The sequence below is a fragment of the Ictidomys tridecemlineatus genome, chromosome 9, assembly GCF_052094955.1.
Source record: "Ictidomys tridecemlineatus isolate mIctTri1 chromosome 9, mIctTri1.hap1, whole genome shotgun sequence".
NCBI classification, from domain to species: Eukaryota; Metazoa; Chordata; class Mammalia; order Rodentia; family Sciuridae; genus Ictidomys; species Ictidomys tridecemlineatus.
This window is the reverse complement of record NC_135485.1, coordinates 131,227,702-131,251,674: the sequence shown is the minus strand read 5'-3', so window position 1 is coordinate 131,251,674 and position 23,973 is coordinate 131,227,702. Positions and strand designations below refer to the sequence as shown.

Genomic DNA, 23,973 nt, shown 5'->3' with positions numbered 1-23,973 from the left:
ACTTAGAAAAATGAAACTTTAAAAATTTACATTCCACTAATATTAAATTACATTTAAACTTGGGATGTCACTAAAACTATTTCCTTTTCATAATAAACTCAGGGATCACACTTTATTCTAAGTCAGGAGCTACTCTTCTTCATAAACTATGTAAAATTGTTAATTTAGATCATTCTCTGAAATTCCAAGCATAAATTCTTAAAAGAATGCATGGCTTGCAAACTTCACTTAAAAAAGATCCTCCTAGCTTCAAGGGCTGAGAGATTTATTAGTAGGCAAAGCTTATCTACCCTGTAGAAAACATAGGGGGAAAAGTTGGAGCAGTGCTGGATTAAAGGAGCAGAAAGTCCCCCCACCCCCGAAATCACTGCAGCAAGTTGTAAATGATGTATGAGATGACAAGTCCCTGCCCAGTGCACAGGAAGAATATAAATAATGCTCTGTAATCATTACAGTGATGTGCTATTTGCTAAAATTTTCTGCTTAGGTGAGCCCGAAAAAACCTCACCTCATCTACAAATCCAAAAGAGAAATGGACCAAAATGAAATTATTTTACCATATGCATCAATCCTTTACTTTTTTTCTTTTTTTTCCCCTTGGCCCTAAAGACATATTTGTTGACTACTAGAATACATATTTGTCGCTAAGGATTTTGTCCGATAAAAAGACTTTTGAATATTTTAAATAAGGAAAACTCAGAACATATATATTATATAAAGGACATAGTCCTGGGTTTGAATCCCTGGTTTTGTTCAGTTCCTGGATTCTATGCTAGTTTTATGATTTCTAATAGTTTTTAACTTCTTGGAGTCAAAAAATTAAAATAATATGCATCCCACAATTGTGAAGATTAAACAAGATAGCGTAAGTCATGTAGCCCCTTGCTTTGACATGAAGTATGTTCTTGTAAAATTTGGTCATTATTTTCTTCCTTTTCATGATGGACGCATCTAATATGGCATGGAAAGAATGCTACAGTTCAATCTTGGGTTTGAGATTCTGAGTTTTGTCTTTTTAATTTATTAAGCAAGTCACTTAACCTTTCTTCACAGATGCCAGCTAATTTTTAATAAAAATGGGTATTAGTTTATTCCTATGAGAAAATGTATGAAAATTTAAAATGCAATTTGAAATGCCACACAAGTGCAAGGTGTGATTATTCTTAAACATCCAAATATCTGAGTAAAATTATAGATATACATAATATCCAGGATTCTAAGAATCTGTTCTTGGGAAAGAAGTGAAAGAAGTATACTTTTAACTTACTCTAGAATTATAATGTCAAGAGTTTCTGTTGGTCAGTTTCATTATAAGTGTCTCAAAATAAATTATAAGATGTCAGAATGCAGAGGTGATGGATGAGCACATTGGTATTAGACTCCATGACACCTGGTTTTACATTTAAAGTCAGCCCATAATTTGTCTTCTTCCGCCTTGGCTTTATGTCACACAGCTGCCCTCATTAGCTATGAAAGTTGATATGGAGTGTCTGTCCCATGCCACATCACCCTTCCTTTCTGCACATACAGGAGCAAATACCCAGCCTTAGGTTCTTATGTATGTCTCAAACAATAACTAACGTTTACAGAAATCTTTAGAATCTACTCCCAGTAGGTAATATTGGAGAGAGCAAACCGAAGCAGAGGAATTACCCCCATGTCAGGAGTGTGAACCCACATCAAAGTTCTGTTTTCAAAGGAAGTGACATATTTACTCAAATGCATGGCTTTGCATGCATAAACATCAGGTGATCAACAGAAGAAAATACTTTTCAAAATCTCATTTAATTCACCTAATAAGACCATAAGCCAAAGAAAATGAAAGATGCCAAGAAAAAGAGACAGTGTCCACCAACCAATAACAGGATTCACTTCTTACCAGGAAACAACAACAACAAAAATAAAATAAAATAAAAAAATAATGCTTGGTAAGATTTGAAAAGAGAACAAGGCCAATTCATTCTGATCCCGTGACGACACTTTGAAGCTCACTTTTAACCCAGTCTCTTACACTTCCAGATGCTAGGAAAGGCAATGTATGCAGAACACAAGACCAATGGGGCTAGGGGGATTTCATTTTCCCTCTATAGTGAAGATTTGGATCTTACTTTTTCTGAAAGCATCTTTAACGAATTCTTCAAGCTGTCTGGAGAACGCTGGCTTGCAGAATTAAGCAGCAGGTCGGCGTGGGTTGCTATCAGAGGTTGTAGTTGATTGATGTTGCTGAGAACTTCTTTTGCTTTGGCTGTGTTTTCAGGTGAATAGTAAATAAACTGGTATCCAGTACTGCAACAGCAAAGATAATGGCACATTATACCAAAAGCAGAAAGGATTTGCAGCCTTTAAAACCAGGTGGCTGATGATAAACAGAACTCCAAGTGGCATTACCCGCTATCAAACAGATCAGAATTATTCCAAGGGAGTTTTATGATATCCTAACAGTTTTCTGTTTGTTTTTCAATTGATGCATTATAATTATACCTGAGTGGGATCTGTTGTTACATATTCATACGTGCACATCACAGACTCGGTCAATTTCATTTCCCAGTATTCACTTCTTTCCTTCCTCTTCTCCCTCCCTTTGGCCCCCTTCTATTACTCCTAGAAATTTTTAAGTCAGGTGACAAATGCATTTTTTAAGACTACATCCAGTTCCTGTTCAACCACCAGCAAGATTCCATATGATTCTATATGTAAAGTATTAGTAATCAAAAATTATTATTATTATTAATTACTAATGGACTTGAGTACAGAGAGAAAAGCATGAGACTTTACATTCAAGCCATTGTCAAACTAAATCCTGGTCTGCCACTTACTAACGTGGCGATCTTGGGCAGCCTTCAGCTTCCTCATCAGGAGAGTGGGAATAATTGTCCAAACAACTCTATGAGATGGATGAAATTAGAGATCACTCAGGTGAGATACCTAAAATAGTGTTTGGTATTACAGCAAGCATTCAAAACCCACTCCCTCTACTTTCCCCATGGCACTGGGCAAGGAGGAGGGAAATAAGTATTAAAATTCAGAATAGGGAGAAAAGAAATTAATGCCAGGTGGGCATATGGCTAATTTTATTGAATAGAAAAAGAATTTTATAGCATAAAAATTTCATTCCATTACTTTATCACCACTCTTTTTTGTTCCTTATGGTTTCCCATCTGACCTTTAAAGAAATTTAATATGGATTATTAACTGAAGGATTATTGAAATTCATAATCATCATCTAGGACCTGATGGAGAATGTCATGGGAGTTAGGGATTCATAAAGCAAAGACATCTTTGGTCAGTTTCAGCAGGAAAGACAAAGGGGGCATTCCATCAGAGAAATGAATAAAGCAGCAAAATCCAATGCAGGAGGGAGGAGGAGAAAGTCATGGCTGGTACAAACCTGCCGACGTTTCCTTACATTCAACTCATTCCCCCCGCCACCACACCACGGATTGAACCCAGGGTTGTTCAACCACATCTCCAACCCTTTATATTTTTTTATTTTGAGACAAGGTTTCACTAAGTTGCATAGGGCCTCACTAAGTTGCTGAGGCTGGCTTTGAACTTGGGATCCTCCTGCTTTAGCCTCCTTTGCTACTAGGATTACAGGCATGCACCTCCATACTGGGCTATCTCCAAATACCAAATATACCTGATACTTAAAGTGCTTTTGCACCACAATTTGAAATCCATGTTGAGTATTTGCTAGCTATTTCCCCTACAGTTACCAAGCAAATTACTCAAATTCCCATAATTCCATTTCTCATCTGTAACAATTTAGAAATCAATAAGAAAAATTAACACCTAAGTATTCTCTTCTCTAATAATTTTTTTTCCGGGAGGTGGGGGGAATAACAATCTTTAGGGAATATTATTCTTTTAGCAAAAATATAATAAATATTCCTCATATTTTATTTATTATTCACGTATCTGTTACAGAGTGATGAAAAGAAATGTCCTTGGATGCTTCAGCTATACAGAAGCTCCAACAAGGAGTCAATGAGGATGACAGGCTTATGAAGGCAAAGAAATGCACGATGCTCTTAAGGACTGGCTTTTATTTTCTACTTGGAGATTTTAAATGTCAGCTGTTAAAATATACCTTAAGGAGTTATTATATATTTTAATGCTAATTAAGCACTTAATAAGAGGAGAAGGGACGCAGTAGAGCCCATGTATGACTTGTATGTATTCCTGATTCATTCTATGGTGGGAACTGGGGCATGTAGAACAAAAATTGTGAACTATTCCTTGAGACAGGCTCGAAAAGTCAACCCATCAAGGTCCTTCCTAAATTCCAGTGCTATTTTGGTGACAATTATCTAAAGATATTGATGTCTTACCAGAAGTTGGACCCCCTGCAGCTCTGACCTCAGGAAGCAGGAGGGACTACAGACCCAGTGCTGTTTGCTGGCCTGCTCTTCTGCCACTAGAGTTTGCTTCCTGGTGTGTGTTCTGGTGGGCACTCAGAGGCCACCCACTATTTAGTTCTTGAAAACCTGCCCTGCTCCAAGCCATGAAGTCTCCCTCTTCCTCTTTCCTTGACTCCTCCTTCTGCATTGTACCATTTCTGGCCTCTATACCCTCTCTCCTGTTCATTGTTTTTTTCCTCTAGTGTCTACTGTCTTCCTTCTTTTCTCTCCGGGGGGTTTGCTGCTACTTTATTTGTGAATATTATGGACTTTCATTATATTTTCTGCATTAGCTCTTACTCTGCAAACTCCCTTAGATTCTCCTCTCGACGTGAATTTAAAACATATATTTCTAAGATTTCATTCTCCCATTTTCTTTTCTCATAATCTAGATTAGCAATGCTCAAAGTTTAGCAGGAATAAAATTTACTGGGGAATGAGGACAGGGCCTGAGTGTTTATTTTAAAATGCAGATTCCTTGGCACACTGAGATACAGTAGGTTGCAACATTTGTCATAAGGCCTCAGGATATTTTGATGCAAAAAGGAAACTGAGCAAATTTAGAGATGTCTGCAGCCATTGTTTTGATTCATGACCCTGGATCATGCCATGTAATGATTCTGATAAAAGTCCCTTATTCAGCTCCTCTAATTTTCTTGAAATTTGTCACAGAGCTACACAGACACTCCATCCTTCTGTTCTGCACACCTTGCTTTGGTTCCTTCTCTTTGCCAGGGTTCCTCTCCTGACGTTTCTCATGGCTCTTTCATCTTTTCCCTCCCAATGGACTCCCTGCCTAACGTCTTTTAATGATGAGCATCTTACCCAGTGAGGCTGAAAGATTCATTTTCCCCAATAAAAGCTAATGTTGGTGTTCAGGATGAAATAGTATGGTATGGACAAAAATATCACCACCCACAAAATAATTTTAAGTAGACATAAATTCATGTACATATTCAGTGCCTTACTCTTTAAACATGTCATATATTTTAACAGTTAAATGGAAAGTTACAAGTATAATTTAATTATCTAGATAAAAAGAATATAACTAAACTCTATTTTATAGTGGTATGAAAATTACACTGAATCCAAACCCTTGAATCAACTATCAATCAGATAAAAACCAGAAGGAGGAGAAAATATTTCTTCAGACAAAATACATTATACACAATATAGCAAATCATAGAAAATGAAAATTGAAACAGGTTAATAATCATTTTTCTATTGATTAAATGGTGAATTAAAGTATTCATTTAAAATTTATATATTTACCTAAACATGTTAATACACTTAGAATCACTGTAAGTAGAACACATACACATACTCATACTCCTGTGTATGTAAGCTATAACTACGCATATCGTTTTTTGGAGATAAAGCACACAGTGAATTCACATTCATATTCATAAACTCTAATTGCTAGACAAAGTACAATTCAAACAAGAACTTCTATAGTTTGGATTGTGTCATCAATATCCTCCAACCCTTTTTGCTAATCTTTCTTAATCCCCTTCTCCAGGGTCAGCATGCACCAGGACTCTCAGTCCTCAGAACTTTTGCCTTGTTGATCTACATGTCTCTCCTAAGTAAGATCATTTAATCTTGTGGTTTAAATGCATCAATTGTGCCCATAATTCCAAATGCACATCTCTAGCCTGGACATTTTTCCTTGATTCCAATTAAAATAAGAGCTCTCCCTTGACAGCTGGAACTTAAAGAGGTCCACACTGCTCCAGTCAGCTCCTATTCTCAACCCCCAGGTCCACTGTCTTCCCTATCACAGTTCATGACGTGACCACAGCATGTGATCCATGACCCCACTCTCCCCTGCCTGCATTTTGTCTGGATTTTTCAGGAAAGCCTTCTCTGTCCTCCAGAATAGACCAAGAATCCAAACACTTTTTTTCCAACCTTATTGCAAATAACATGGTGCAAGCTACCACCATTTTAAACTACCAGAATTACTGCAATGACCTACAAATTGATCTCCTTACCCTTGTCCTTACCCTTACCTATCTGGAGGTAAATAACTCTAAGACACTGGTATTCTTGCCTTGTGCTTAGTTAGGATTTGATGGAGGTTGGAGGCAGGCAAGAAGAGAAATAAAGGGTCCTTCCATAGGTCCCTGACTACAAGTCCATACCTTGAAACTCTCACTTTTACTTTTCAACTCCTTCTCCTTCCCAACCCATTTACTAGCCAAACTAGGATTTCAGGAAGTGGAATTATAAAAAAAAAAGTATATTAGAGACAATGAACAGGCAAGAAGGAAAGGGAAGGAAAACATGAAGGAGGAGAGGCAGGGTTGTAGAGGAGCATGGAAGTCGACAAGTGTAGGAAAAAGTGCTTTCTACTAGCGTGTTCCCGCTTCTGAGGCAGAGCTCAATCTGCAGAGAAAATTCTCAGTACGATTTCCACCTATTTTTTCACAAATCAATCACTACTTGTAAATAAACGGTTTCTTGAATCCATAGGGAGGGACAGACATGTTCTTAGTTCTGAGAAGAAAACCATGTGGATAATAAATGAAAATTCACACTTTACTGCACTTAAACATGACCTTCTGGCTTCACGGGGTTTAACAATGTGCTTTCCTGAAATGGTAGAAAGCAAAATCATACCTGTCTGCTTTCCCCCACGTATTCTTTCCATTTTCTGCTAGAAATGGGGTTTAGAGAAAAGAACCAGAAGGTAAAGAGTATTTGTCTTGTTTATCTCCTGTGGGTTTCACTTACATAATTAAATGAATTATATGATCTATGCTTAAATGGATGTTTATTTTTAAATCTACTCTTGTTTAAAAAGATCCTGGCTTCATAGAAATTTTAAAACCAGAGAGCATTTTGATCAAAGCTTGATGCCATTCATTAGCTCTGTGACAAGTGATGCTAATTAAGTGGGAAAAACTTCCTAATATTCATTTCTGCTCAACTTGTTCTCCTAAGGAAATTTGTTTGTGAATGATCACAGTGGCTCCTACTATCTCATTTTAAATATTTAAGTTCTTATCTGCAACTTGCTGACCACTGGGACATCTACTTTCTATCTACGTCATTTCCTTAGCTTTAATTCTTGCTTTAATAAAAATTTCCAGGCACTATGATATGACTTTTAAATAAACAAATTCCAACATGTCTTTTTACCTCCTTCCTTGGCTCTAGCCACTTGTCTCTCAATTCATTGGCCCCAATTTCTTTTGCCAACTTCCAAGGTTCTGGTTCTATTTCTATGTGATTTGGCTTCTGCCATTTTCACACTTTTTTTTTTTTTTTTTTTTTGCCAAAGTTGATGGAGTAATAACCCAAACCAGGTCCCCTTCTCTACTTCCTTCTGGACCTTAACTAGTCATGTGTCACCAAGGGATAGAATGAGGTGCAAGAACAGGAACCATTCCCTGGTGTGCTGTGCATGTGAATGGTCCCTGTCTACAAGCAGGAACCAGAGACCTTTTGAGGATAATGGATATGTATTAAAATTGGGTTGTGATGACGAATGTACAACTCTGCAAAATTCATTGAAAATCATTAACTTTACACTTACCATAGGTCATTTTTATTATATGAAAATTATATAATTTCCTCTTCAAAAATCAAATATTTCTAGCATTGGATATTGTAGAACTGATGATCATGATACAGGGATAAGAATACAAGAAAAACAGAAGGCGTATTTATGAGCCACTTCATTTTTTCCCATGTTAAATCTGATTGTATTTTTAAATAGGGTCACTAATAAAGCCAATAATGTATTCTACATAATTTATGTGGACAATCCAAATCCCCTTATTTCTCAATTATTTTAATGTTTAATAATTATTGGATCTATATTATAGATCTAACATTATGCTAAATGCTTTTCAGGAATTATATTATTTAATCTTGACACTATGAGAAAGAAATATTATTCTATTATAAGAATTTGAAGCCTGGGTGGGCTGAGTAATTTGTCTTGGATCACATAACTAGTATAAATGATAGAGCTGGCCTTCAAACTCACACATCTTTATTATTATATAGTACGAATCCTAATTACGTTTTACTGACTCTTGAACTATTATATATTGACCCATTTCAAATTTGAGAAACTTATAAAGCTGTAACAAACATGGGCAACAACTTTAACAACACCATGGTGGGTCTGGCTTATAAGTATCAAAATAAAGTATAACTGAAGTTCTCATGTCTAACACATTAGAGAAGATATATGATTCTACTTTATAAAATGGATAAGCTAAAGAAGGAATTCAGCATTGTCTCATAGAAAATTGCTTTCAACAAATGTTTACTGATTGCTCTTTGGTCAATTAATTGAGGAAATCAAAGGCCAGAGGCAATAGCAAAATAGTAGATACATATGTAAGATGTTGCTTTGTTATGGTTTGTATATGAGATGTCCCCCCAAAAGCTCATGTGGCAATGATTAGATTATGAGGACTGTAACCTCATTGGGTTAATAATCTAAATGGGATACTGAGTGCTACTATAGGCAGACAGAGCATGGCTGAAGGAAGTAGGTCACTCTGGGCACGCCCGTGGGAATGATATCTTATCCCTAGCTCTTTGATCAGTCTCTGTCTCTCAGTCGCCACGACCTGAGTAGCTTTCTTCCACTATGATGTCCTGCTTCACCTCAGGCTCAAAGCAATGGAGTTGGCTGACAGTGGACTGGAACCTTGAGCCAAAATAATCATTTTCTCTTCTAAGGTGTTCTTGAAAGGTATTTTAATCACAGTAAGGTAAAGCTGACTTGCCCACAAATGCTACATCAGGGCTGGGTAGGATGTCTGAGTCTTCTTCCACCAGACCTTGCAAACCTAAAGCCTTATGTTCCTGATGTTGATATCCTGAGAGTAGCCACAGTTCAGGGCTTGCTCACAAACCACTCTGTGCTTCAGATCTTTACATTCCTATGAGGAATTTAAAAGAATGTCACATTTCACCCAAATTTTCTAGGAACTTTGTAGTTGGAGAATTTTTTTTCTATGACGCCTAGTTTCCATATTTGCTGGGAACAGAAGTTGCAAAAGCGTTTCATAAAGATATTTCTCTTATGCTACAATGAAAGAGTAAGAGAGAGAAAACAAAAGTATTCTAAAAGAAATATACTTCTGTATTTCTCTATAGAATTCTCAGTAAACCTATTAATTTTTCTAATGTTTTCATCAACATGCTTAGACTTCTATCTTCAGAATATATATAATTTCAAGTTTTCTTTTCTGCATATATTTTCATATATGTCTCTACACACTCATAAACTACATACTAATGGAGATTATTATATGATGTTCTACTCTGGAGATGAAAAAGATTTTTTTTAAAAAAACATTAATTCATTCAAGATGTTTCTGACATTTTACTACTGGGGATAGTAATCTTTGAATATCTTTCACTTCCCCCCTTCCTTCCTTCCTTCCTTCCTTCCTTCCTTCCTTCCTTCCCGTTTTCTTCTCCTTCTCCTTCTTCTTCTTTTTTTTTTTTTTTTTTTTTTTTAGTGACCCTGGGCATTTAATCAGGGAGTGCTGTACCACCGTGTCCTTCCTCAGCTTTTATTTTTATTTTTTTAATGATATGGGGTATATTTTGGAAGGATATAAATAGAAAATTCATAAGGCTAAAGTTTAGAAATATTTTCACTAACTACTATAGAGAAAAATTTTAGGCAGACTAAAACAGTAACAAAATCTGAGAATAAATTACCATATGAATTTACAAGTTTTTAATAGCAAAGATAATTTACTTTTAAGATTATATTCTAATAGAAGCCTGGGAGAAGTTAAATGTATGTTGTATTTGTATGTTTATTTGTATCGTGTGTAGCAAAATCAATACCTTAAAGGAACATCCATAAGCTAACAAATTATTCATTTTTTAAGGATATATTGTGTGTTGACCATCTACTGACTGCATGAGGCAGAATGTGAAACTGAGGACAGAAGTCTGTTTTCTAGCTTCGACATTGTTATTACGTTTAAGGTTGATTTGATCTTTGATTCTCACTGTTTTCAATAAAATTAATAGGGGAATTCATAATTTATGAGAATCCCTGTAGTTATAAAATTTAAAAGTTTTTTTAATGCCAAAAAAGTACACTTGAAAATATGATTTAATTTCCAAAATCTTTTATATTGAATATAGACAATTGAGAGCAATTGAAACAAGTGATTTATTTCCCATATTCCTTTTCCCAGCTGCCTTTGCAGTTACCCAGTGATGTAAACCAGGAAGTTAAGTGTCTTTTAGCCCTGCTCAGTCTCAAGTCTTTATCCAGTGGATTTATGTTTTGTTAAATGTTTCCTTAAAACATCATGGTAAGCCATTCCCTCTCACTATCATTGCAAGAATTGTCTGTTTGCCCTTCAGTTCTCTGCATGCTGTCCCTCAAAATGCAAATATGATCATGTCAATGCTCAGCTAAAAATTTGCTGAGAGCTCCCATGGCAAGGACAAGCTGATAAAACACACAAATGTCCTCAGGTTTTGACATCTGTCCCCTGCTTTGCCTCATTATCTCTTTCCCACTCACCAATACTCCATTAACTGTTCCAAGTTGCATGGGCCGGTGCAGTTAACAGCAGTCAACAGCTCGGAGATTTCCCTGCTACCTCCGGGTTCTTAGGTTCTCCCACTCCTAACAAACACACCAAACAATGGCCAATCCCTCCTACAGCAATCCTCTTCCATCTGTGCTGGGGTAGACCTTCTTTCTGGATAAAGTCACTGCAATGCCAGTTTGTAAATGCAAACCCCCTAGCAGGACATTGGAATTTTTCAGGCAAAGCCCACTTAATAAAGATTTTGTAATTACAAAATTTATCTCAATCATGTAACATTTTTTTTTCCGTTCCGTGACATGAAATCTCATTTGTATATTTCTAAAAAAAAAGAAAAATTAAAGAAAAAAAAACAGTAACAATAATCTTCCAAAAAGTGAGTAGCTATGAAATAAATACATAGTGTTTATAGTTTTCTGCAATTTATTTATAGATGACTTTATTGTCTACCACTTGCAGCTTTCGAGGACCAGGGATATTAAATATCTAGAGAAACAAAGAACTTTAAAAAAATATCCTGGAGATCACTTGGTGTTTAACTTGAGCATAGAGGGTCTTCCTTGGAGTTGATGTTTCCTGGCTGAGATGACACTATATGTGCTGTTTAAAGTATCATCTCAGTTTATAGTGAAGATGTATAATTCCTCACGTACAGAAAATAAATCCTCCAAGTATATTGTCTTTTCACAGTTATTTTTAAAAGCAAAAGGAAAGGTTGTTTTCCCTGAAATTTGCTTATTGACTTCAACATTTTGACTTTTAAGTCCTAATCTTTCCTCTTGATTTTTCTTTTGATCTGTCTCTCTCTCTTCTCCTATATTGTGCGTATTCAAAACCAGAATCATCATAATTGCAGTGTGAAATTGAAAACATTTTATTGTAAAGTCATATTATCCAAATTACCTTCCAGAGAAATAGTGGTGATTTATTCACTTAAGTTTTTCCTTGAAAGTCTCAGATTTTAACTGTTCTTTCCAACAATGCATCTGTGGTAACAATGAAGCAAATGAAGAGAATTCAGGCTCATCTGCAGCTCAGATGAGGAAACCCAGGCATGAGCAGCACAGGGGCTGTCTGAAATCCCACAACCCAGCCAGCTCGTGTCTTGGATTATTTCCAGACATTGTTCTCTCTGCCAAATTTAGTATTACTATAAATTTAGGATCACTTAGCAAACACATTGTTATTTTCACTTAAGTAAGTCCTTTTCTTTGAAGCAGCAATTTGGCTTTCCAGAATCCTGAACAGCCACACTTGCCATGGCACAGAGTGCTGCATCAGCTTCAGATCAGGCTTTGCTTCACAAGCTCCCTTGGAGGGTACCAGAAGCATGTCACCAGATGTTAAAGTCATCATACTATTACTAACATTGTATCAGGTATCAAGTAGGCATTTTTTACAAAATATTGCCACTTTTCTTCTTTCAGAACATTGAAAATAATTCACTCCCTTACCAGAAAATTGTGAGTAAATACTGATATTCTAATTCCTGCTGAATATCTGATTTTTAAAAGTATATGACATTTTTTTTTACAAATGTCTCTGTTTCTGTTTTTGATTTCAAATTCTTCAGAATGTCTCTATGTCTGTTACCTAATTCAGACACATCAGCCTTTTCAAGAAGAGGGATTTGTTTTACATTCCACTCCCATGACAGGAGGCAATCTTTTTTTAGTGCATTTACTTACTCCCGCAATGTACTTATTCATGAAACAAACACTTATCAAGTGAGTTCCTGGGGACACTGTGCTGAACCAGATAGACATAGTCAATGCCCTCAGAGTCAGAACAGCCTAGAGGGATTCTTGTTCACTGAAAGCAGACAAGCAGTTAGGAAAGGCCTCTGGGCAGAACTGAATTTTAAACTAAGATCTGTGGTAGGAAGGGAGGAAGCTCATGCTACATCACTATAGAGGGCAGTGCAAGAAGGAGAGAAAAAAATATAAGTGGTGAGATATGAAACCAGATAAGAAAGCAGAGACAGACCATACAAAAATGTAGGACCCCATCTAAAATTTTGCTTTCTATGATTTCAGTTGTCTGTGGGCAATCATGGTCTGAAAATATAAAAAGAAAATGTATGTTTTTAATTTTATGCCATTCTGAGAAGTGTGATGAACTCTTAGGTTATCCTGCTGTCCCCTGCCTGGGATATGAGTCACCCTTTGTGCAGCATAGCCTTGCTGTGTATGCTGCCTTCCCACTCGTCAATTTAGTACAATAACATCTTTGTTATCATGGTATCTCAGTACTTGTTCTCAAGTAAACCTTATTTTAATTAATAGTGTCCAAAATGTGCAAAATAGTGAAGCTGTCAACTTGGCTACAGTGTATTATTATAACTGTTCAATTTTACTATCATTTCTTATTATTAATCTCTTATTATAATTTATAAATTACATTTCATCAAACATATGTATATAGAGAAAAAGAACATAGCATTTGTAGGACTGGGAACCATGCATGGTTTTAGGCATTCAAAGGGGTCTTAGAATTGTTCCCTGAGTATAAGAGGGAATCACTGCATCTTATGTGCTTTATACTTTATCCTTCAGTCAAGAGTTAGTTAAAAAATATTTAAAATTCTGAAATCACAAGATTATATCTGCCTTTTAGAAATATTATTCCAGCCAAAAGGAGGAAAATGGATTGGATGAGAGCCAGCCTGGACAGAAAGAGAGTGATTGCAACATTTGGCAATAGAATACTTATGAGACAGTGTTCTATGGGTTAGGTTTATCATATCCCATAATTCACTGCTGAGATTAATGATGAACTGGCAATCATTTTTATTTTTTGAGGTGTAAGCAAAAATAGATAAAGTTGTCAAGAATTCCCAGATTTCTAAGTGGAGCTTAGCAGATAGCAGTGTCTTTTATTAGAAAAAGAATTCCTACAAGAACCAAGTTTGAAGGTCATAAGGTGAGAATTTACTGAACATGTTTACCTCCAGCTGTATGGGAAATACTGGTAAAGTGGAGGCATCTGAAAGACAGGGGTAAATACATGTCTGGACCTCATGGGTTCTTCCATCCATAACTGGACTTAATGCTGGGATGATATCTAAAGTTCAATGCTCAAAGTTGATGAGGGAAATTAGGCATCAGATTCATATTTTGGAAAGCAACATGGAAACATCTCTAAAATTAACCATTTCTTAACTAAAAAAAATTCCACTATCAGGAATTTATCAAGAACAAATATAAATTTTCAGAAATTTATAAATAAGGATGGATTTTTCAAGTACAAGTGATTATAACAAAAGGTTAGAAACCACCTGATTAACTTTCAGTAGTCTTTTGGTTAATTATGCTACATGCAATCTACAAAATCCTATTCAGCTTTTAGAAAGAATAAAATCTACACACACTGAGGTTGCCAAAACATTTTTGAGTGAAAGCATACTTATTTATACATTTTACATGAATAGTAGATAATTTTGATTAAGCTCTTACTATATGCCAAGAATAGTTATAAATACTTACTATATATTAACTCATCAAATTTTCAGAACACTAATGGGGTGAATAATTTTTTTTACACTTCATAGTTGAGGAAACTAAGGTATAGAAAGGTGAGTTGATATAATTAATGTCATGAAGCCAGAAAGTGTGGGAGTCAGGATTCAAATCTATACTCGGAGCAGAGTTTATGAATTGTCTGAGCTGAAAGTTTCTGCTTGACCCAGTATCAAGGGATAAAAGTTAAAAAGAGTCATAGAAAGGTCAAGAACATTACACTCTCATGACTTGAATTTGTGAATGAAGACTAATGACTGCTAAAATCTTTGATTTGACATGCCTAAAAGAAATCTTTCAGCACTAAATTCAGATTGGTTTATTCTAGAGAGAGAGTTAGGAAAGGCAGGATATTTCAACTATACTTGCTCCTTTATTTTCTAAATTTGTGTGACACAAGAAAATCTTATATCTGTATGTAACTAAAAATCATCTACAGTGCATATTCACTTTTGCAATGGAGCAAAAATCCTTCCATTCTCTTGTTCCTTCTAGTTCAATGTTTGGCCAGTCTCACCATTCACTTTCTGCTGGATGTTCAATGTTCAGCTAGACAAATGAACAGCAGTACTCCCTGTACCAAGCTGCAGATAAGAGAGAAAGCTCACTTCTTGTTGACAATTTGGTGTTGTGTACAAGAAGCTGTGTGCAAGAAGTCCCTTTAGAGTAGAAAGGCCATGTACACAGATTTGGCAGACCTAGTTATCTTTTTCGGAAATATGAACTGAACTGGGAGCTGTAAGTGGCCAAGGAAAAATCAACTCATCAGAAGGAAAAACATATATACCTCCAAGGAGTCGAATTATAATCAACACCAAATATTAAATCATCATCTCCTCCAAAATGACACACTGTTAGCAACTAGACATAAAACAAAAGAAAAAAACAAAGAGGAACTGACATAAGGCTTTTAATGCATTTCCATTGCTACTATGTGATATCTTTATACTGCTTAAAAGAAAATTTTGTGATAGAAAGTGTTCTTTCTGAAAGGAAAACAAAAACAGCATTTGAGAGTGAATAAGAGATTAATTTTTTTATTGCTCCAGAATGGAAATGTTTAATAGATTAGTTTTGGGTGTTTTGAATATGACTGCTAAAGAAACACAAAAACATAAATTATTTACAAAATGAAGAGCATCATATATATGTGTGTATGTATGTGTATATATACATACATATACATATATACATACACACACATATGAGAGGCAGAAACATAAGAGGCAGAAAACATACCAATGCCTGGCCCCCTTCCCAAAAATGTTGATTTAATTTGTCTGGGGTGATATTGTGTCACAGATGAAATCATTCAAAGCTGCAAAGGTGGTTCTGATATGGCAGCAAGGTTGAGAACCTCTTGTCTGTACGTCATTGATCTTAACTGCATTATAATATTTGTGACATTTTTCCTACCCCTGGAGCTTTCTGCACTTTTAAGTCTGAGACTATATCTGATTCATATGCGAATTCCAACACCTGTTGACCTTGATCTACCCAAAAGTTATATACAAAATGCTTTGTAGGGCATTCTGAAAGATCCAAAATTCAAGACCACTATCTATTATTCAAAGAGAAGACAACCTATTAGGAAAATACCAGGCAATAAAAAATATGCCATTTCTCTGTCCTTGTAAATAAAGCTACAAAGGAAGTAAAAATAAAATATGAGAGAATCAAATCAACTTGAAGAATCAGGAAGGCCTAATGATGAAGGTAGAATATTAGGCTAAATCAGCTGTATAATTTTGAATTGGGTTACTTATATAGCTTTGAGGGAAGGAAAAGGAAAATAGTATGGAGATGAGGAGAAGAGCAGATTTTCTCTCTCTCTCTATGTATGTGTGTGTGTGTGTGTGTGAGTGTGTGCGTGTGTGCGTGTGTGCGTTCGCGCATTCAGAATAAGGAAAGGAGAAGAGGTGGGAATGTGTGAAGCCCACAATAGTTTGCACAGCATTTAAGAAGCAAACACAGGAGAAGGAAGAGATGAAGGTGGAAAGTTGATGGGGTGAAACCATGGAGGCTCTGCATGCCTGATGGATGGAGGAACATGGACTCCTTCAAGGATTTGGAGCACCAGAGAAATGCACTCAGAAATGAATGCTTTAAGAAGATCAATCTTCCTAATTATCTTGTAGCTTTTAAAAATATGTTTGTACGTGATCTGACTTGCATTATATGATTACCATAAGGAAGGTTTTTCTTATGCTAAACCCGCTCCATTATGTGGTCAATGTATTCATCAAAAAATAGACCACTAAGGAATAGAAACATAAATTACATCTGTTCTCAGATGACCGTATTTCTTTAGCTTAGCTGAGAAGAAAATAAATGAAGGTGAAATAGCACAATGGTGGTGGTGGATCCTTCGAAAACAAGGCCTAAAAGATCTGAGTATCTTTTGGGGCAGTCATCACAGGAAAGAAGAGGCAAAAAAAAAAAAAAATCTTTCACTTCAGATGATTCTCTGCCCTTCATTATGTAGTTTTTCCCTTTAAGTGTGATCTACTCATTTTATATAGTCAGGTTTACTTTGCCACATTATCTTTGACTGACTAATACAGTATTGGCTGCTAAAAGGGGCTCCGGAAAAAGCACTTTCATGGTGCACCCACTTTAGGTATTACTTCTTTGCTCAGGTTAACTTTTAACTTAACAAACAGGCCAATACCATGTCGCCTCTGTATTGCCTCAGCATGTCATATCTGACCCATATACTACCCTATGGAGAGGCATGTTAAGATCCATGCTGTTAATTTTCAAGTGATTTGTTTAATTTTTTAAATAATTAGGAAAACAGTGGGATATATAACACATGTAAGAAATCAATCAATATTTACAAACATCAATCATACTTTTCTCTTATTTTATATTTATCCTACAGTTCTATGTGTTTGTGTTTAGATTAGAGACCCAGTGAGAAGATAAAACATAGTGAATAATTCAGGTATTAATGCATACAGATAAAACTCAAGAAATATTATTCAGGGTCCAATCACACAACTCAATATTTGTACTTGCTAAAAGTGTATAGTGATATTTTATAAAATTATAGGGTTATGTTCCATGTCTCACATTAAAATTGATTCTGGATACTCTGTGGACAATCTGATAATTAGGTTATGCACTTTGAAATTTGATTAAAAAATTATTGCCAATTCTAAATTTAGAGACTTCTAGTCTTAGACAAGATGGAGTAAACATAATCTATTTCACTTCTCCTGATATTCACAATAAAATACTCTAGACAAAATACATAAGTCACATCAAAAAGCTCTAAGAAGAAGAGGGGAAATATGTTGGCTAGGTCCTTAGGGACTTAGAAATGATATGACAGTGAGCTCTAGGTTTTTGTCCTCCTAAACATCCCAACTTGAATTTCAGAAAAGCTCTCAATGCAGCCAAATGCCACCACCAACAATAAAAATAGCACCTGAGAAAACCAAATAACTAGAAAAAGGGTAGCCCAATGGATCATTCATCTTTTAACCACCCCTGTCTGTTTTTGGGGTGAGAAATTCACAAAAAGCCAAGTTAAGAAATATACCCTCCTCAGTAAAGCCCATGTGCAGAACCTATCTTCCACTCCCATTTCCACTTAGCAGCCCTTCCTCATAGGCTCTGTGTTTTGGACTGACTTCCATCGCCCATGAAGTTAATAAGAGATGCCCCTTGTCTGCAAAGCCTGTTGCTGGACCCTGCCTTTCATTCCCCACTTCAGGAAGGTGATAGAACCATTTTCTACAGCAGAAAGGTTTGGGGCTAGGGAATGAATACTGAGCAGAAACCTGAGGGAGAGGGAGTTTATTTATGCTGATGAAATAGTTCTGTAAAATTATTGCAAAGGTTACTCCAATCTACAAATGTAATAAAAGTTTTCAGAAACATTTTTTTTCAACCAAAACCAGAAAAACAAAGAAATTGGAGAAATACAATAAAGGCTGTAGATGAGTTAAACATATTGTACCAAAGTCAGTTTCTAAAAAAGAAAAATAAAAACATATGTAATGTTAGTTTATACATTTATATAATAGGAAGTCAGGTAGTCAATTCTAACCGACTTTAAATGCTTTCTTTCTGAACATCGGGGCACCAGAAACAGCTGTCTTATGTGACAAATGTGATCAAATTTTCAAAAAAGCTTGATTTTGCCCCTCAAATAGATCTTCTAATACTATTGCTGAATGATTATGACTAAAAAAATGACTCTTTCCCCCTAACTTTTTAAAATTTAGGTTCTTAATCCAAGGATAGTAACTATTTTAAAAGGAAAGTTACTCTTCATAACTGCATGATGCTTTTTATGGTTTCCATATGTGTAATCATAACCAAAGAATATTACTGAGTAAACTCAACTGCAGCAGGACTTGAGGAAGGGGGATAAACTATTCATACAAAAGCTTTATAAGGAAAAGTGGCTTTAAAAAATTAGAGACAGGCATTGCTATGGGTTAGATTGGGAATGCCCTCTGAAAGCCCATGTGTTAAAAGCATAGGCCCCAGTGCATGGTTCAGAGAGGGGGTTTTAGGCCATGATTGGATAGAAAGGGCTCTTATGAGCTGACAGGACTACTGGGAGGAGGAAGAAGTAAGTCATTGGAAGCATGCCCGGGAAGGGGTTATCTTTTAACTGGATTCATTCATTCATTCCCCCCTTCTCTCTCTCTCTTTCTCTCTCTCCTCTCTCTCTGCTTCCTGCCTGCCATTAGCTAGGCTGAGTTCCTCCACCATGCCCTTCTACCATGATGTTCCCAGAGCAAGGGAGCCAGTCAACCACAGACTGAACCTCTACAACTGGGAGCCACAGATAAAACTTTTCCTTCTCTAGGTTGTTCTTTTCAGATATTTTGTTCAGAGTCATGAAAATCTGACTAACACAGGCGTGATAAAATTATAAACTGTGATAATACTTTGTTGTTTCATGCCTTTTCCCCACGGAGCAGGAAGTGTTCTCAGTTAATTTCACACTTGTAATAGAGTTTCGTTCTGATGTCTCCTTTTCAAATTGCAAAGTCAAATAATGGGGCAGTTATATGTCCTGACTCAGGTCACAGTAGAAATCACTGGTAGCGACATAAAACAGTACCTATCCAGTTAAATCTCTGAATGTCATTTCCTGAGTGAACATGGTTGGTCCTAGAACATCACCTCTTAGCGGCATGGCTTCCAGGAGATTTACCTGCCAGCACAGCATCCTGTTCAGTAAGTGGTTCATTCAGATATTTTGTTTGCTCTAATTTCTTCTCAAGTATTTTGGAGAAATTTGAAAACTTGGAAGTTACCCAGTGGATTGGAAATGTCAAGGACTATTGGTTATGATGGGCCAAGCATCTTTCGGAACCTTGGTTATAGATTTGCTCAAAGGGAAGACAATTTTGTTAATTTCGTCTCTACTTACTTTCTTCTTTCTGTTTCAAATCTATGCAGTAGTTTCCGAAGACCACCATTCTTAAATCCCTGAAAATGGGCAGCTGGGGCTCCCACTGTGATGACATCGTAGAGAGCATCTGGAATGGAAACAGACAAGGAGTTGAAGGCTTTGCAAACATTTATCTCCTATGTGCTGTTTGCACTGAAGCATACCCATACTGTGGGAAGTTTGAGAAATTATTCTGTTTAAATTTGTAGGAATAACTATGAACTCTCATCTCAAGGGGGCAAGAGAAACTAATCAATCTTTCTAAAAGCCACCTGTGCACCTAAACAAGTTATAATGTTTCTCTGATTTATGACTACATCTTAATTATATGCTACAGTGTAGAACAGTATGTTCTCTCATTCTTCTATATACTTACTGAGAAAACATGTTAATTGGTCTTTTGTGTATTTTACTTTATTGAGTTTTGCATCATTTAATTTGCAATCATATTGAAATTCAACAATAATGAACAATCTTTCAACCACATTTTATGGAGAGAAGAACCAAAATATTAATTCATTTTGGCTCAAGGGCAGAACAGAACTAGAGCATTTTAGAAAAATCTATACAGGTCATTTTTGCCAGTATATACTAAATCTTACACAATTTTGAATGCATGCATTTGCAATTTCCTTACCTGACATGGAAAGAATACAAAAAATGACTTTTGATCTATTTTTCAGCCAGATATTTTGTTTTAGCATAAAAATCCATACTTTTAAATTGTAAGTCAATCCTTTGATCTTGAAAGTCATCAAGTTGGATACATATTAAGTATGGCCTCAAAATATGGCATCATTTTTACATTCTAATAGAAAGTATCCTCATAAAAAGAAGACAGAGTGATAGCCCTCTTGTTAAACTACATTTTATTTGGGAAACCTCATTTCATAATAGATCTTTTTCAAATTGATTTTGATACTGAGGCAATTGTTGTTACTTTTTTTTTTGGATCTCATTTACTGGAAAAAACATAAGTTATTTTCTTAGCCTTAGGTAAACACTGTAAGTTCTTCAGAAGTGCTCCATCCAGACACATCTAAATTTCATTTTTTTATATACAAAATGTCTTCAAATGAAAGACTTCAGCAGTACTTCAAAAATGCAAGGTCAGAAGAAATATAGCACCACTCCAATTGATCCATTATAAGGCACATGCTGAATGATCAATTAATGGATCTCTGTGGTGGTAATCTGTGCCTTTTGAAAAATCACTGACAAACTACTAGAAGTTAACTCATCCTAAGATAGCACTGTATTGGATTGATAAGAAATTTAAATATTCTTTGACCAGGGAAATTTAATCAACAGCTGAGAAAAGGATTCAGGGTGTGTATGGATGTGCAGATTGCCTAAATGTATCGGTTCTAGTCCCTGACAAAGTGTCACAGCTTTCCAAAGGGTCATGTCATCACCCTGTGGTTATGGTTATAGTTTCAATCTAAAATGTCCCACAAAGGCTCATGAGTTGAAAGCTTGGTCCCCAGGACAGTAATGTTCACAGGTAGGGCTTTTGGGAAGTGAATGGATCATGAGGGCCCTAATCTCACTGATGAATTAATCTAATTAGGATTCATAGATGAATGAACTCTTGGGAGGTGGTGAAAACTGTAGGAAGTGGAACCCACCCAGTTCAAGGGAGTGGGTTTTCAGAGCCATGACTTTGGGGCATGCCTTGTTGCTGGCCCCTTTATCTCTCTCTCTCTCTCTCTCTCTCTCTCTCTCTCTCTCTCGTAGCTGCCTTAAGACAAGAGTGTTGATCCACCATATATTACCTGTCTTGATTTTCTGCTTCACCATGGGTCCAGAAAAAACGGCCAAGTGACCATGACCAAAACCTCTGAAATTTAAGCCGAAATAAAATTTCCCCTGTGTAAGTTATTTTTTCTCTGATATTTTGTCATAGCAAAAAATGGAAAGCTAAATAACAGAGTTACCAATGCTGAATTCTCATCTGCCTTCATTTATCTAACGAGAAACTGGAGGACCATGAAAAGCTGACTGCTTTGTCTAAGTTTCAAAAGACCTCAACCTTAGGGGACTTTGGCTTCTTAGCCAGAATGGACAGCCAGTGTTCCATGGGGGTTTAAGATACTAGGTAGAGCCTAAGTCCCTGGGTTTAGATCCAGGCCCTGCCATGCATAAGCTACATGGTATTGAAAAATTATTTAACATCTCTATGTATCAGTTTACTCACCAGTCAAAATGGAGGTAAATGTCACAGTCATTCAGTAAATGTTATCTATGATAATTTTCTCTACAAGAAGTAATCCCACAGAATAAACAAAGGTGATATTTTAGTTTTTACTCATTTCCCTATAAAACTAGGCATTTCAGTCTACAAAGCAAAATGATACTGAGGCTCAGTCTTCTGAATAGAATCAGCTCCTGTGATAATTTGAGTTAAAGATAAAAATACAAATCATCGTGACTTTCCAACCCAATGTGCTGTATTTCATACAACAATAAAAAACCACCACTTGGACTTACAAAGGAAACTGGTCATTTATGGCAACAGGGATGAACCCACGAGGCTCTACATTAAGGGAAAGAAGCTGGTCAGAGAGGGGCAGCCACTCCACTCCCTGTGTCTGCAGTGTCTCAACAGTCCAAGTCATGGAAGCAGAGGATATAACAGTGGGGAGGCATGGAGAGGAGGAAATGGGGAGTACTTATTCAGTGGTCGTAAGTGTCAGTTATGAAAAGTGAAAGAATTCTACGGAATGGCTGTACAATAATAGTGTGTCATGTGCTTGAAAATTTGTTAGGCAGAAGGATCTCATATTCAATGCTCTTAGAACAAGACTAACAACAATAAAAGCAAAAGGGGGCACGAGGATGCTTTCAGATAATAAATATGCCTGTCACCTTGAGTGGTGATGATTTCACGGGGGTAGGCCCCTGTCCAAACCCATCAATTGTATACATTAAATATATGCAGTATTTTGTAAACCAAGTGTACTTCAATAAAGCAGTATTTTTAAACCATATATTTCTCTAAGCCCACATTCCAGGGATTTCTAATTCAACTTCCAAAACTGCTTACAGCCTATGGCCCATCCAGCACCAGCCGACCAGAAGGTGTTATGGTTTAAAAACGAGCTCCCCCACCCCAAAGCTCAGGAGACAATGGAGCCATGATCAGAAATAAATGATTACATTATGATAGTAGTAACCTAATCTGTGTATTGATCCATTTGGTGGATTAATAATTTGAAAGGACTGTTGTAGCAGTTGGTCACTGGGTTGGCAACCATAGGCAGGTAGGACACAGCTGGAGGAAGTGGGCAACTGGGGGCATGCCATTGGACTTTAGACTTTGTTCCTGGTGCCTCCATTGCTGGCTCTCTGCTGCCTGGTTGCCCTGAGCCAAGCAGGTTCCCTCTAGCAGGTCCTCCTTCCATGATGTTGGGCCTCACCCCAGGCTGAGAGCAATGGAATCAGCTGATCATGGACTGAACCGCTGAATCTGTGAGCCCCCAAATAGACTTTTCTTCCTCTAAGTTGTTACTACCAGGACCTTCAGTCACAGCAACAAAAAGTGATCAATTCAGAGGGAAAAGTTTTTAGTGTGGTGGGGGAGTTTTAGTAGAAAGAGACAATACTTCACTGGTGAAGATTTAAATTACTTACTTTTACCAAATTTTCAAAAACATTTGATGAAAAACAGGGTGCTTGGGCCCCTTGTAATGCCTTGTAAGAAGCCCTAGGCTATGTGAGAGGTATTGAGAAACAGCTTTCTTGGCCTTAGGGTGAATCTGCGTCTTTAACTCATCCATGACTTCCTAGCTATCATCCAAAGCTACTTTCTAGAAACAGAAACTCTCTCTCTCTCTCTCCATCCACTTCATTGTTCATGGGAATTCTAGCCTCTCATGAATGAACCAATAGACTCGGAAGCATCAGGTAAAGGAAGAGAAGTAAGATGCTTGAATAGTCTTATCTCCCCATAATAAAGAACTGATTGTATATAAATCTAGATGAAGGAGTCCATGTTTCTTGAAATCATTTATAATATAATGCTTAAGGTTATAACAAGCTGTTGGGTGTATTCTAATTTTTGACTCTTTCCTTTTGTTTTCTAC

The 23,973-nt window shown here is 36.4% G+C and overlaps 1 protein-coding gene across 13 annotated transcripts in view; it reads right to left on the bottom strand.

Moving 5' to 3' along the window:
• The window catches only part of Inpp4b (inositol polyphosphate-4-phosphatase type II B), a 750,819-nt gene that overhangs the window by 126,703 nt on the left and 600,143 nt on the right, over positions 1-23,973 (bottom strand). For all 13 annotated transcript variants that reach the window (XM_021727898.3, XM_040293274.2, XM_021727894.3 and 10 more), the window contains 2 exons: positions 19,868-19,976; positions 2,109-2,286 (listed from right to left, as the gene is read on the bottom strand). In XM_021727898.3, coding sequence (XP_021583573.2) covers positions 2,109-2,286; positions 19,868-19,976 — 287 coding nt within the window. The remainder of the gene's footprint in view (positions 1-2,108; positions 2,287-19,867; positions 19,977-23,973) is intronic.